Here is a 16,083-nt window from a genome sequence, read left to right as displayed (position 1 = left end):
ACTTCGACCCACTGGGCCTGTCCGCCCGTCGGCCTCCCTCAGCGCGGGTGCCTCTGAGCCCCTCGGCCGGCCAGGTCATCTCAGTGCCACGCCCCCATGGCCAGAGATTCGGCTTGTATGTTACGCTTTGTTCCCGGAGCAGGTTTTCGAAATGCCGCTCCCTCTCGGCTCCAGCTGTTATCCTGCCAGCGCGGGGAGAGGCGGCAGCGGCAGCGCCCCCGGCGGCGCACCGCAGCCCAGGAAGAAGGGAGTGGCCGCCACCACCACCGCCTCCTTCGACTCCTCCACCTCCCCCGCTTCTCCCCCACTTCTCCCGCCTCCCCCGCCTCCTCCCGGAACGCGGGAGCGGCTGCGAGTGGCGCACGCCCCGACCGTCACGACCGTGCTCCTGATTGGCCGCGCGGGGCGACGACACCGGGAGGGCCTGGGCGGCAGCTGGGAGCCGGAGCCCGCGCGTGCGCAGAGGGAGCGAGGTGAGCGGAGGGGGAGGTGGCCGGCCGCTTCTCCTGCGTCCGCCATTTTGTTGCTGTGGCTCTTGGGAACGGGCTCGGCAAAACCGCCCGGGAGGCGCGACGCTCTTAGGAGTCCGGTTCTTTGCGTGGCGGCGGGTTTCGGTGCAGAGCCGTGGGGGGCGCGGAGTCGGTGCGTTCCAGGCCAGGAGTGACTGGAGGCACCCCGGTACTCCGGGCAGCCCGAGAACCCCGGGGCGGCCTCCGCTGCGGCTCGGCTTCGCCCGCCCCGACCTCGGCCTCTGCTCCGCATTCCCCGGGCCGGCTCCCTACGTGAGGCGGCCCCGGAGCAGGCGGGCGGCGGCGGAGGATGCTGCGGGCCCGGAGCCGAGAGGAAGGTGGCTTGGCCCTCTAAGCGCGCCTCGAGGTGTGCCAAGAGGCCCTTCCTTGGCCGCAAAGCCGTCCGTCGGGCAGAGGCGTCCAGAACAGAAGAGAGCAGCCACCGCCCCGGCCCGCCGCCGCAGAGCCCCGGCCCGACACCATGTCCTCCGCCAGGTTCGACTCCTCTGACCGCTCCGCCTGGTACATGGGGCCGGTGTCTCGCCAGGAGGCGCAGACCCGGCTCCAGGGCCAGCGCCACGGTATGTTCCTAGTTCGCGACTCCTCCACCTGCCCTGGGGATTATGTGCTGTCCGTGTCCGAGAACTCGCGGGTCTCCCACTACATCATCAACTCGCTGCCCAACCGCCGTTTTAAGATTGGGGACCAGGAGTTTGACCACTTGCCGGCCCTGCTGGAGTTCTACAAGATCCACTACCTGGACACCACCACCCTAATCGAGCCCGCGCCCAGGTATGCCAGCGCCCGCGTCCTCGGGCGCACAGCCCACTGCGCCCGCGGAGGAGGGTCGAGAATGGCAGGGGCTTGTTCGCTTGGGATCCATCGAAGAGTGGAGGTGGGGGGGGGATGCGGCGAGGGGAGATTGAACGCGTTTCACCCCATTCTGAACCAAATTATTTTCCAGAAGGCATTCTGAACGGAAGGCTAGTGTCAGGATCTGGGTCACTGAATGCGAGGATGCGTTTTAAACATGTTTAACGGTGGCTGCATAGTTAAAATACACGCTTTTTTTTGCCTTTCATCATGTTATCTATCGGGTTATCCTACTAAAGCAGAATGTTTTATTGTTGTTTTTAAACCTTTTTTTGGACCACAGACTTCTTTGAGAATCTCAGAGTAGTCGTGACTTTCTCCCCTCCGTAAAAATGTACGTACACCCAATTTTGCACACTACACAAGGTTTTTGCACTCTGTGCTCCAGTTTAAGAACTCTTGGACTGCAGCCTTTGGAACAGTCGACAAATGAAAATGCTTGAGCGCTTAGAAACAAAACCTTTAACTGTTAAACATCAGAAATATGTTGATACCTTGGTGCCAGGTTTGAATTACGCCAGACTCCTTTTGCTTTATAATTGCAGAAATTTTAAAAGAAGGTGCATTGGCTTCATCTAGGACATATTATTGTGTTTTTATTTTATAGTTTACCCCCAAGTCGGACCATTAATAGGCTAGAAATCAACCTGGTTAAATTCTGAGGAATAAGGCTATATTACTTACTAAGGGACACTTTTGAGCAACACCTTTCCTAATTCTGTGCAGGTTTAATTTCGGATGTACTTTTTGTATGTTTGTAAGTCTAATAATTTAATACTAAAGTTAAGCACCCAAGGGCGCCTGGCTGGCTCAGTTTTTAAGCCACCAATTTCAGTTTAGGTCATGATCTCATGATTTGTGAGTTGAAGCCCTGCATGGGGTTCTGCTCTCACAGCACCAAGCCTGCTTTGGATCCTCTCTCCCTCTCTCTCTGCTCCCCCAAAATAAATAAAGTTAAGTGCCCAAAGTGACTCCAGGCATCAAGCATCCTCCTTATCAAGTAAAATGCATTATTTTCTTTGGTTACTTGCTTTAGTGTTTCATCACTTTTATTTAAATTATGCCAAATTTGAACTGAAGAAATTGCCTAGAATTTTTTTAAATAAAAGGTATTTTACTGCCTATTTTGCTTCTTGAACATCTGTTTAAAAGAGGGTGCTGATAGAGGATTTTTGGAATGAGATGTTTCTCATTTTATAGATTTGCTGGCAAGATGTTGCTCTGAGCTTTAACTGTTAAAAGCTATAATAATTAAGGAGCCCCCACTGGATGCCTAAGTGTTGCATCTGTGGAATAAGAGAAGAAACAAAGCCATGACAGTATAATGACTATAAGATTAACTGCTGAACTAAATGGACTTTAAAAACTGGGATAAAGTGATTATAAATCAAATAGTGTATAATAAAGATCTAGGCACCATGAATCTGATGGGTGAAATCTCCAGGTCCCCAAAGATGCTGCAATTGGAGTCATCTTTGAGCACAGTATAATTCTGATGTAAGGGGTTGGAGAGAATACTAGAACCAACTATAATGATATTTTTTAATATGTTTAAGTGAATTCTACAACTCATGGAGGTGAATTACATCATTAATTTCAGGCATTTGTTAAGCCATGTTATGTGCAAGGCATTGTGCTTGCTTTGAGGTGACAGGTACTGTAAATACAGCTGTTTCAGAAAGTGTGAGTAAATGGTTGAATTCCCTCCTAGAGAAAGGGGAGTATGCTGCAGTGGCTTCCCATTACCAACAAAAACAACTCCACATTTTTCATGCATGTATCTTCTGAGATACCAGACATAACTTTATGTTTTTGATGCCTGTCCTCCCCCCTTCCCCCTACCTTGTTTTTCTTTAGTGCAGCCCCACCAGGCAACTCACTTAATCTCTGGTAGCTACTTACCTTCTCACACCTTTGTACCTTTGCTTCAGCTATAGGCTGGGCTGTTGGCTCTTTCCTTGATTGCCTAACCCCCACTCCTCTCGCATTGAAATCTTAACTGCTGTTCCAGGCCCCTCAAATAATAGGCCCTCCGGCTTACACTGCAGCTTTAATTGTTTCTCCCTGTTTTTGCTCTCTGCCCCAAACATGTTGCTGTAATTTAGTTTCTTATTTTCCATTGTGATCAGAGGGTGATCACAGTGCTGGTTGAATTCGATCCTGACTGGATTTACTTTCTTAAATCTTTGGACTGTCTCCTTCAAGCTTGAAATTCGCCAGTTAGGTTTAATACGTTTTCAGCCTTTGGAGAAAACTAGAAGTACCCTGTAAAGCCTTGACCAAGAGCAAGTCAGTTTAATGCCTCTTCACACCCAGGGGCGCCTGGGTGGTTCAGTTGGTTAAGCATCTGACTTTGGCTCAGGTCATATCTTGTGGCTCGTGGGTTCGCCCTCAGTCAGGCCCTCTGCTGTCAACATGAAGCCTACTTCGGATCCTGTGTCCCCCTCTCTGTGGTCCTTCCCTGTACACAAGCGTTCTTTCTCTCTCTCTTTCAAAAATAAACATTTTTAAAAATGTCTCTTCGCATCCAAACAAGATAAATTAAGTGGTTTAGTTTTTTAGGCATCAAAATTGAGCTCTTAAGGCCAAAGTTTCATGCCCCTTAGCTTTGTAATTTTGCTTAGTGAAAAATTATAACAGTATGATTTTTCTCAGAATTTAAGGACTGGTGCTTGTTTTCTAGTCTGATCTTTTTAATTGGAATGTTCCTTAACATTTAGTTTTGTATTTTTATTCAAATATTTATGAGCATTATATTCCAGTAATAGGAACTGAGAGCAATGGATGGCAGACATATTTTTACCATAATAGAACTTATATTTTAGTGGAAGAGACCAACTAAAAAGTAGGAAAATAAATAAAATACTTACAGGATTAATAAATACTATGAAAGAAATGAAGCTGGGCAGGGAGAATAAAATAGAAGAGACCTACCTGATGTAGGGTGGTCAGAGACAGCATGATGTTACCTAAGGGTAGAGAAGAGACAAGCCTTGGGAAGGCTTGGACAAAGAGGAGGGGAAGAGCCTTCCAATCATAGAGAAGAGCTTACACAGAGTAGTTCTGAGATGAAAAAGATAGCCAATGGGTTGGGAGTGGTGAGAGGTTTGTTGTTGTTTTATTTTAGAGAGAGCTAGGGAGAGGAGCTGAGGGGGAGAGAGAGAATCTTAGGCAGGCTCCATGCTGAGCCCCACACAGGGCTCCATCCCATGACTCTAGGATCATGACCTGAACCAAAATCCAAAAGTCCAGTGCTCAACTGACTAAGCCACCCAAGCACCCTGGGAATATGGTTCTTAAATAAGAGGATCCTATAAGAAGAGTTATAAGATGTAAAAGGATAAGGAAATTGGATTTTAATTTAAGCACAGTGGGTCCCATGGGAGGAATTTGAAGCAAGAGAGTCCTCCGGGGTTGTCACTACTATTTGGGTACAAAATTTGGGTGGCTGATAACATATAGATGTCATAGGTCATATAGACTGACTTGAGTTTTGGCTTAGAGATGCCTGGTTTGGAGTTAAGATTGATGTTGCTAATGGGAGGAGGGAATGATGAGGAAAGAGAAAGAGAGAAACAAAAATGACTTGGTACATTTGTAACTTTGTATCTTCTCCATTTATCTTATTAATTCCTTTTTGTTTTGTATTTGTGGTATTCCTGTTGCGGGTTTTAAATTAAACTTTTTTTTAATTAAAAAAAAAAAAAAAACAAACCAGAAGGTGTCATGTCTTGTCAGAAGGCTTTTGTTGATTTTGAGTGACCCTAAAGGATTCTCTTCCAGTATGTGAGTGTAATTTCTGTATTACAGTTGATAAACAAAATCTTTGGTGATTTTCACTTCCAATTTATTTGAGTATAAACATTCTTAAGATTCTGTTCGTTAAGTTATAGTTAATAAATTTTCAGGTAAGTGCTAGTGCTTCTTAATTGAGGTGATTTCCAGTTTAACAACAGAATGTCTCAGAAGATTCCTGAGTGGATTGTTGAGATACAAAATACGTTTTCCTGTGATTTAGAAACTGTGTTTTTCATAGCTTACTTTGCTTATAAAATCTCCAGTTCTTAGCTTATATAGCTATATGAAAGCTAAGAGAAAAATCATAAGAAGTAAAGTTTTTTAACTGAGGCAAGTTGACCCTTAGTGAAAATCTCGGATTTTTGTCAACAGACATTCCACGTCACATGTATTTGGTAACATAGAACTAACACTGAATCAAAATAATCCCTGTCACATTCTTTTTAAAAAAATTTTTCTTGGGGTGCCTGGGTGGCTTAGTTGGTTAAGCGTCCGACTTTCGCTTAGGTCATGATCTCACGGTTCGTGGGTTCGAGCCCCGCCTCAGGCTCTGTGCTGACTGCCAGCTCAGAGCCTGGAGCCTGTTTCAGTCTGTGACTCCCTCTCTGACCCTCCCCTGCTCACGCTGTCTCTCTCTCTGTCTCCTAGAAATAAACAAACATTTAAAAAAAAAATTTTTTTTTCTTAACGTTTTATTTATTTCTGAGAGAGAGACAGCGTGAGCAGGGGAGGGTCAGAGCAGAGGGAGACACAGTATCCAAAACAGGCTCCAGGCTCTGAACTAGCTCCTAGCACAGAGCACGAGGTGGGGCTCGAACCCACGAACCGTGAGATCATGCATGACTTGAGCCGAAGTTGTCCACCCAACCGACTGAGCCACCCAGGCACCCCAATCCCTGTCACATTCTTGAGAAGGTTACGGGTACTGAGATTTTTAAAAAGACAATTTCCATGCTATCTAATATGATGGAGTAGCTGGAAAAGGATGCCCAGCCTAATCTGAGTGCCCAGAGGAGGGCCCTCCCACCTGTGAAGCAGAAGCCAAGCCTTGCATGGACCAGAGGATGCCACAGGCACATGGTCACACTTCCTCCCACATCCCCTTTTCTAAATATTTAGACTAAAGTCTGGACTTTTATAATTAGGATGGGGAGCGAAGGATTACCAGTAATTTTGATTAGCATAGAATCTGGCACCACGAATAAACCTTTGATTTCCTTCTTACCAGTAGTTTAAACCTTGTAAATTTGATTCAGATGAGATACAAGAACATTGTCATTATGCTGGAATGGAAGCTTGCCCAGTTAACAGTTGTGTTCCCATGACATGTAAAGTACTGGTAGCCATTTGATTTGTGATTTTTTTTTCTCATATTTAAGACTCAAATACAGAGATTTTTTTTTTTTTTAATGTTTTATTTATTTCTAGGAGAGAGGGAGACAGCGTGAACAGGGGAGGGTCAGAGAGAGAGGGAGTCACAGACTGAAACAGGCTCCAGGCTCTGAGCTGGCAGTCAGCACAGAGCCCGACGCGGGGCTCGAACCCACGAACCGCGAGATCATGACCTAAGCGAAAGTCGGACGCTTAACCGACTAAGCCACCCAGGCGCCCTAGAGATTTGTTTTTTTAACCTAAGAATTTTTCCTTTGACTTGAAGAGTTGGACTAGATTATTTCTAGGTTTCCTTCAGGCTAAAATATTTTAGTTTTTCCTGATAAGTAAAAGGGGACAGTGCTTATTAGTGGGAGTTCAGATTATTTTAGAGTCTGAGCTAAGATCATACCACGTAAGGTGGGGCCACTAGGCATGTGGCAACTAGTCTGGAATGACGGCTGAGAGCATGAGTGGAACTGTGGTGAACTAAAGAGGCTTGGAGTGCAAACCAAGTGGCATACAGGATTTCTTTGTATAACAGAATTAAACCAGATATAAGGAACTGGAGTGAAGTTTTTGTGTTTTCAGAAGGAAAAAAAATATGGACAGTAATGGGAAATGCTTCTCTATGTCTTTGGCATTTTATTTTATTAGCAGGAATTTTACTGTATTGAGGCCTACTCTACACCAAAACCCAGGACTAGACTCAAGGCATATCATGGGAGTAAATCATGGTTTTAGCTCTTTAGAAGCTCAGTATATTGAACACGTTAAAATAAATACCATAGGAGCTTAAAAGCAAGGATGATCAGCTGATGGGCCAGGGAAGGCTTGAAAGAAGAGGTGAGAAGGTGGGGAGAAGTTCACTCCAGTTCCTGCTGGGAAAGGCGCAATTGTAATTAATGTGAGTGATGGGCATTGAGGTAGGATGGAAGAATAATATTAAATTGTAAAAGGCCTCCTATGCTATGTAAATAAATTTAACAGTGAGAGCTATCTAAAGTTTTTTAATGGCTGGGTGGTTCAGTCAGTAGAAATAAAGTTGTTTTTGTTTTTTTGTTTTTAATGTTTGTTTATTCTTGAGAGAAGGGAGAGAGAGAGAGCCAGCTAGCGCACGTAAGCGGGGGAGGTGCAGAGAGAAGAGAATTGTCATGACCAATGTTACTTTTTAGAGACTGCTCTGGTGTGAGACTGGTAGAGAGAGTCAAGGATGGGGAACTAATGAAGGACTGTTACAGGAGAAGGGATTGTGAGAAGCTGAACTAAGCTTTGGGACTATAAAGTGGAAACTAACAGTTGTCGCTGGGCAATTGCATGTAGAAGGTGAGGGAAGAGGTATGACTTCAAGGATGATTCAACGGTGTCTTTAATTGAGAGAATAGAAGAGAATTGATCAGGGTGAGGGGAGGTGATTGTTTTCAGCAGGGAGAATCTTTTTTTTTTTTTTTTTTAATTTCTAGGAGGGAGAGAGAGACAGCGTGAGCAGGGGAGGGTCAGAGAGAGAGGGAGTCACAGACTGAAACAGGCTCCAGGCTCTGAGCTGGCAGCCAGCAGAGAGCCTGACGCGGGGCTCGAACCCACGAACCGCGAGATCATGACCCAAGCGAAAGTCGGACACTTAACCGACTAAGCCACCCAGGTGCCCCAAGGGAGAATCTTTTTTGAGATTCTTACTGGAAGCCAAGTTTAGCAATCTGATGGGCTTATTATTGAGAACAGAATTGGGGGCTAAATAATGTAGATTTGGGAGTCTAAAGTTTGGGAATCCACAGAATGAACAGAAGAGGAGGAGCTGTAGAAGGGAGTAGAGAGAAAGCCACAGGCATAGAAAGAGAGCTGTAAGTGATGGTGTGAGTATTTAGGGATGGAAGGGTGAGCTTCTCAGTATTCAGTGCTGTTTCACTAGAGAGGTTCTTAGCCAGTCTTCTTAGACTTGATTCTCTTACCTGTTTTGTTTTGTTCTCCAACTTTTAACTAGGAGATATTTTTGTACATAAAAGAGAGTATGTATGTACATGCAAATAAAGAAAATCTTCAAAACCCATTTGACTCCTTTAATTTTTTTAAATGTTTATTAATTTTTTGAGAGACAGAGTGTGAGTGGAGGAGGGGCAGAGAGAGAGGGAGACAGAATCTGAAGCAGCTCCAGCCTCCGAGTTGTCAGCACAGAACCTAATGCGGGGCCCAAACTCAGAGACTGTGAGATCATGACCTGAGCTGAAGTCAGACACTTAACCAACTGAGCCACCCAGGTGCCCCTGTGTGACTCCTTTTAAACAACTAGATTACAGTACCTTTGAAACTCTCCTCCCAGAAGTTGTATTGCTTCTTTTGCATGAAGAAAGAAATTTAACCTTAGAAGACACTCACACTCAGACTTAAAGAAAATGTTTTATCTGTGCTTTATACATGAAGCTGAGAATGGTTTTAACCTAAAGGAGAGGGGTTTCATTGACATTACATAGGAAAAGGCAATTTCCAGTTAGTCATCCAGGGCCGCCTTACTCAACATGCTATAGCCTATAGGCACAAGACAGGGAGAAGCATGGGTCTAGTGTATTTGAATGGGCTTGGAAAACTCTTTGCATATAAAATTTAAAAAAGAGTTGACAGCTGCTCTTTACAGTTTTGATCAAGGAATAAATCAGAATGATTGAGAAACAGTGAATTTTTCCAATTTTATGTTATCTTTGGGCTGTGGGGCAAGGAAGAAAGGGCAAGATAAGCTGCCCTGTCATCATAGTTTCATGTCTACAGTGGAACTAATGTGTAATTTGCAGGGAATTTTGATGAATATATGAGTTTGAGGATGTGGAGTGGAAGACTTGAATTTATGTCAGGCACGTGGCTGGGAGATTGATTTGATGTCAAATTTAAGATATCTGTGCATGTACTGAATCAGGAAATGAGCCCCATAGTCACTATAGCAATATAATGGTGGAGAAAGTAGAAGCTATCCTCCATCTCTGTCAGATTTGCGTATATACCCTTTGCCAGAGAAGTATTGAAAGTTGAAAATACTCTCTGCTCTTTTAACCAAGTGATCTAGACAAAGAATCAGCAAACTTTCAGTAAGGAGCCAGATAGTAAATTTTTTTTTTTTAATATTTTTTTATTTATTTATAGGAGAGAGAGAGACAGCGTGAGCAGGGGAGGGTCAGAGAGAGAGGGAGTCACAGACTGAAACAGGCTCCAGGCTCCGAGCTGGCAGTCAGCACAGAGCCCGATGCGGGGCTCGAACCCGCGAACCGCGAGATCATGACCTAAGCGAAAGTCGGACGCTTAACCGACTAAGCCACCCAGGCGCCCCCAGATAGTAAATATTTTAAGCTTTGTAGGCCATATAGTTTCTGCCACAATTTCTCAACTATGCTTAATATGCTATACTTAAATAGCACAAAAGTAGTCATCCACAATACTTAAAAGAATGAGTGTGGCTCATTCATTTACAAAACCATTCAGTAGACTGAATGGCCCAGAGGCCAGTTTCAGATCTCTAGGCCAGACTCAGTTTTTGTATAGTGTACTGAAGCTAAGAGTGGTTATCATATTTTCCAAAAGTTGTGTTAAAAAAGAATATACAACATAGCCATATGTATAGCCTGCAAAGCCTTAAATGGGTACCAACCATTTACAGAAGTTTCTCAGCCTCAAGGGCCTTGCCAGCAAAGCTCCTGGGCTGTGCTTATGAGGAAAGAGCAGTGTGCCCCGTGAAGGTGTGGGGAGGCTGAGGAAGGGACTGTTTGAACCCTTGGGCCTCTAGTCTCTGATGCAGAACCAAAACACGTAAGCCTGTCTTCAACAAAATCTTTCAACTTCAAAGGGAGCTAGTCTTCAGCTTTTATTAGTTCATCACCTCCTTGCTTGTTCTGCCCCTAACAAAACTCACTCTTTTCCTTTGAATACGCCTTGAGCCTATCAACTTCTGCCATGACCCACATTAAGTACACATTGTTGTGCTTTGGTTGCCTTCCAGTTTCTGCCTATATTAAATTGGCAGTCTTTTAAGAGCAAGAACATGGTTTTAATACATTGTCTCCCAAGTTCTTAGTACATAGTAAGTCCAGTGGGTGAACTTCCTTAGTGTTAATCCCCACTGAAGCTATACTAGTGTCCTCACAATTTGTGTTGTAGAACTGACTGCTTTTAACTATACAGACAATGAAAATACCCTTGGAGGGAGCCTGAGATGGAACTAATTGTGCTTTTAGAAAAGGTATCTGAGATTTATGTAGTACCACCCAGACTTCACAGATTGTCTGTGGCCTTTGAAATAAGAGCAGAGTGAACCTTAAAGAGGGTGGGAGTGGGGAGCTAATTGGGTGCTCAGTAACAGCCAGGAACTGTTGCGCATGTTTCACACACAATCTGACATTAATTTCTATACACTCAAAAGATGCAGGGTTTATTCCTGAGGCTGACTAGTTTAGAGGTTATGAGTGAGGACTCTAGAACCAGACTGCCTGAGTACAAATCTAACCCTGAGTTGGCATTGGCTTCCTCATCTGTAAAATGGGGATACTCACAGGATTGGTGAGAGGATTAAATTAAAGTTTATGTAGACTGCAAACAGTGTCTAGCATAGGTTATAAATGTCAACTCTACTACTGTTGCTGTTCCTGCTACTACTATCTCCTAATCACCATTGTATAATATATTGATTACTGTTAATTCAGTAGTCAGCATACTATATTAAACAAGTCATTTACATTAAAAAAAAAAAGATACAAGTTTTAGGGGTGCCTAGGTGGCTCAGGCTGTTGAGCGTCTGACTCTTGGTTTTGGCCCAGGTTATAATCTCACAGTTTGTGAATTTAAGCCCTGAGTCAGACTCTGGGCTGAAAGTGCAGAGCCTGCCTGTAACTCTCTCTCCCTCTCTCTGCTCCTCCTCGGCTTGCTCGCGCTCTCTCTCGCTCTCTCTCTCTCAATAAATGAATGAACATTGGGGCGCCTGGGTGGCTCAGTTGGTTAAGCGTCCGACTTGGGCTCAGGTCATGATCTCACGGTTTGTGGGTTCGAGCCCTGCATCAGGCGTGCTGATAGCTAACTCAGAGCCTGGAGCCTGTTTCAGATTCTGTGTCTCCCTCTGTCTCTGACCCTCCCCTTCTCATGCTGGCTCTCTCTCTCTCAGAAATAAATAAAAAAAATGTTAAGAAAATTTTAAAAAAAAGAATGAACATTAAAAAAATGTAAGTTTTGCCAAATAGGAAGACTGCCTTTTGGAAAGTAGTGTGGCAGTGTAAAGGGCCATGAAAATGCCTGTGTTTTTAATCTGGAAATCTAGGCTTTACAAAAAATCTAATATGGAGAAAATAGTTCAAAAGACTTCATGATGTTGATCAAATAGGGAGAAAGAAAAACTAACTATCCAGAAACACAGGGATGCTAAATTGTTGCAAGCTCACAGAATGAATTGGCCATAAAAGTTAGTGATCATGTAGATCAGTGATATGGGAAATGCTTGTAGTGTGGTATTAGGCAGAAAAACTGTCATGGGCATACAGAAAACACTTTTAAGAAAGCCATATACTTCGCCAGTGGGGCGGGATAAAAAAAAGGAGAATTGTAGCTATGATAGGACAGGAACTGTGGGATTTTTTTCCCCCTCTTTTGTCGTGTGTGTGTTTAATTTAAAGTTTATTTATTTTGAGAATGGGAATGTGCGAGCAGGAAAGGGGCAGAGAGAGAGAGAGGGGGAGAATCCCAAGCACGTTCCACCCTGTCAACGTGGAGCCCAACTGTGAGATCACGACCTGAGCTGAAACCTAGAGTTGGATGTGTGCACTTGACATGTGATAAGACTTAACAAGGTCTATTTAGGATACTAAACTTCTGTTGCAATACAAACTACAGAACATAAAACGGTACAACAAAACTTCTTAATAACTAAGAACATAGCGAGGAAAATAATTCATCATAGAGGAGAATGGTTAAAAGTTTGACAAACACTGGTATAGAGTAAGATTTTTCTCTTAAGAGTAATGTTTTTTCTCTCTTAAGGTATCCAAGCCCACCAATGGGATCTGTATCAGCACCCAACCTGCCCACAGCAGAAGAAAATCTGGAATATGTACGGACTCTCTATGATTTTCCTGGGAATGATGCCGAAGACCTGCCCTTTAAAAAGGGTGAGATCCTGGTGATAATAGAGAAGCCTGAAGAACAGTGGTGGAGTGCCCGGAACAAGGATGGTCGGATTGGGATGATTCCTGTCCCTTATGTTGAAAAGCTTGTGAGATCCTCACCACATGGAAAGCACGGGAATAGGAATTCCAACAGTTATGGAATCCCAGAACCTGCTCATGCATATGCTCAACCTCAGACCACAACTCCTCTACCTGCAGTTTCCAGTACTCCTGGAGCAGCGATCAACCCTTTGCCATCCACACAGAATGGACCTGTCTTTGCAAAAGCCATCCAGAAAAGAGTACCCTGTGCTTATGACAAGACCGCCTTGGCTTTAGAGGTAAAATTTACAAGGCTGATTTTTTTGGGTCTTTGGACAATTCAGTTTTCATTTTTAGTTTTAATTTCATTTTTGCAAAGTAATGACTGCTGATTTAAAGTTCTGTTCAGGGGAATAAGAGAATGAAGTGATTTTGGAAGATCCACTATGAGTTCCCATGTGACTCTTTTGTCTTTTCCCATTCTTTGTTTCTCCCAAGGTGTAGTCTCTCCTAGGTTTAGTTTCACAGTAGTTGGTGTTCTTTCCAATAAAGAAAGATGATGTTTTTTTTTTTTTTAATATATATATATTTTTTAAATATTTTTATTTATTTCTAGGAGAGAGAGAGACAGCGTGAGCAGGGGAGGGTCAGAGAGAGAGGGAGTCACAGACTGAAACAGGCTTCAGGCTCTGAGCTGGCCATCAGCACAGAGCCCGACGCGGGGCTCGAACCCGCGAACCGCGAGACCATGACCTAAGCGAAAATCGGACGCTTAACCGACTAAGCCACTCAGGTGCCCCAGAAAGATGATGGTTTAATAAATACACGTGACCTATAGACAGTCAGCATACAGATAGACACATAACTACTTGTACAGTTCTATATTTCTAGCATTGTGACCAGCTGAGGAGAAATATGAATAAATGTCTTAGAATTCCTCTTCAGTTAGACAGAGAAATGCTTAAGATATTTCAGACCTTATTATTAGAGATTTTGTAAATTATGATAGCATGAAATAGAGTTGAACTTTTTTTTTTTTAATTTATTTTTTTAATTTTTAGGTAGGCTCCATGCCCAATGTGGGGCTTGAATTCATGACCCTGAGATTAAGAGTCACATGCTGTACTGACTGAGGGAGCCAAGTGCCCCAGAACTTGAAAATTTTAATTGCCAAGTCATATTCTTTAAGCCAAACATTAACTGCCTTTAAAAGAAGAAGAAGAAAACCTTTGGGGTTCCTAGGTGGCTCAATAGGTTAGGCATCCAACTCTGGCTCAGGTCATGATCTTGTGGCTCATGGGTTTGGGCCCCACACCGGGCTCCAGACTGACAGTGTGAAGAGCCTGCTTGGAATTCTCTATCTTTCCCCCTTTCTCTGCCCCTTCCCCACTCATGCTGTGTCTCTCTCAAAAATAAACTTTAGTTGCGGCGGGGGGGGGAGTATGCAGTTAAGCATCCAGCTCTGGTTCAAGCCCTGCATCAGGCTCTGTGCTGGCAGTGTGGGGCCTGCTTGGTATTCTCTCCCTCTCTCTCTGCCCCTCCTCTGCTCATGATCTCTTTCTTGGTCTCTCTCGCTCTCTCTCTCAAATAAATAAACTTTAAAAAATAAAAAAATAAAGACTCATCAGTGCTTAGCTTTTGCTAAGTCTTGAAAACCAATGTTGATAAGCCAGTTGAAGGCATAAAACTATGTATCACAGAAGGTAGAAGTTTAATGAGACATTTGATAAACCTGGAGTGACCATAAATGAGCACAAACCCCAGGGGAATAACAGAGGATTCGAAAAATAGGAATTTTTTTAAATTCATATTTTTAGAGCAGTCCCATATATTTTTTGAGTTATTTTTCACTGAGGTATAAAATGCGTACAGTGAGATGGACCCTAAATATTAACATATCAGAACATGGAATTTGGTACCATAATTCCTAGTTCTTTTATTTATTGATAAGTTGTGAAAATGCTTTGTGAGTCACAAACTCTTTATGTGATTAATTGACTATAATCATTATCATTATATTATTATTATAATGTGATTAGTTAAATACTCTTTATTAGTATTCTCAAATTGCATATATGTCAGAGAAACTGAGATTAAGCTGGTGATTGTTCTTTGTGTGGTCACCCCAAGGTCAGAGTAGGGCAGGGTTGGGAGACAGCCCAGGTGCATGACAGAAGGATGAAGTAATGGAGCCTGTTGACTCAAAAAAACTTAACCCACAGAACAGCCTGCCCACAGATAAATACTAGCATTGATTTGTTCTGTGGTTTTTTCCATTGGTGATCCTTAGTTTTCTCTGGACCAGGAGTAATGTCTGAGTGAACTATACCTAAAGGTTTGTTTCAGAGTCTGATGACTTCTCCCTCTCACGTTGGCTGTTACGAAGGAGTGAGCATCTGAGGGTTGTGGCAGAGACCAGGTCTGGGGAGGACCCACATGCCTTCAAGCTTCCTGGTAGAGGAACAGAAAAGAAACCAGAATAAATCCTGGCTGAGTAGGTCTTCCAGCTTTCTCATCCCCACACACACCTGCCCCTGCACAGGGACACGCCTCTGGCCTAGTTCACACGTCAGCACCCTAAAATTATGTAGGGTATTCTGGGCTCTAAAAGCTTTCCAGTTTGCATAGTGATTTCTGCCTTTTGAGGCATTCACATCTGTTGTCTCATGGTAGTAGTAGAGAGCTAGAATTCAGAGAGTTGGTGTGACTTGCATGTGTTAGACACACAGGGCTTGAGGAGCCCAGTCAGAATTCTGACAGCTCCACAGAGGAAGTCAAGAATTGGGCTCTTACCTGAGCTAGGGTTTAAAGGCTCCATTTAGGCCACCTCCCTGTTGACCTCTAGCTCTAAGATGTACATGCATTTTACAAGCCCATACCTCCTGTGTATTGCCTGGAGTGTGCATAGGGGGCTTGTAAAATGGAAGACCAGGTACTATAAAAGGAATCATTTAGAGCTTAGTGAGCAGATACCCGGGTAGGTACCTTAGATCAGGGTAAGGTAAAACAGCCTAGTTAATGATGTGTATTTTAAGATAACCCACATACTTGGCCATTATGTAGCTCTTTTCTCTCAGACCCTAAAGAGAGGTCTCCACACCTGAGCTGCCTTGTGACACTACCTTAGCTGTGTAAGCCTCATCAAAGGCTTGCTTTGGTGCTTCACTGAGAGAGTGTAGCGTGTAAGGGGGCCCTGAGAAATAAACCTTGGCTAAATTCCATTTAATTATATTTCTCATTCTATCTATTTAAATGAGACTTTTGGCTATAGCATAAGTAAATAGTTCTTTGAGTTACATTATCTTCTAAAACTTAGTGCTTGTCTGATCTTGTTAAAAACAACTCACTTGAGACTTTTGCAA

The 16,083-nt window shown here is 43.6% G+C and overlaps 1 protein-coding gene across 1 annotated transcript in view; it reads left to right on the top strand.

Annotated features, from left to right (window-relative positions):
- Window positions 1–468: 468 nt before the first annotated feature.
- The window catches only part of CRKL (CRK like proto-oncogene, adaptor protein), a 35,549-nt gene continuing 19,934 nt past the window's right edge, over window positions 469–16,083 (top strand). The window contains exons 1-2 of the mRNA XM_039242822.1: window positions 469–1,301; window positions 12,555–13,020. Of these exons, the coding sequence (XP_039098753.1) occupies window positions 991–1,301; window positions 12,555–13,020 (777 nt within the window). The 5' untranslated portion in view covers window positions 469–990. The remainder of the gene's footprint in view (window positions 1,302–12,554; window positions 13,021–16,083) is intronic.

Source organism: Hyaena hyaena, unplaced genomic scaffold, assembly GCF_003009895.1.
Source record: "Hyaena hyaena isolate Hyena2069 unplaced genomic scaffold, ASM300989v1 scaffold_219, whole genome shotgun sequence".
Lineage (NCBI taxonomy): Eukaryota > Metazoa > Chordata > Mammalia > Carnivora > Hyaenidae > Hyaena > Hyaena hyaena.
Note: the sequence above shows the minus strand (reverse complement) of the source record. Positions and strands in the feature narration are given on the sequence as shown.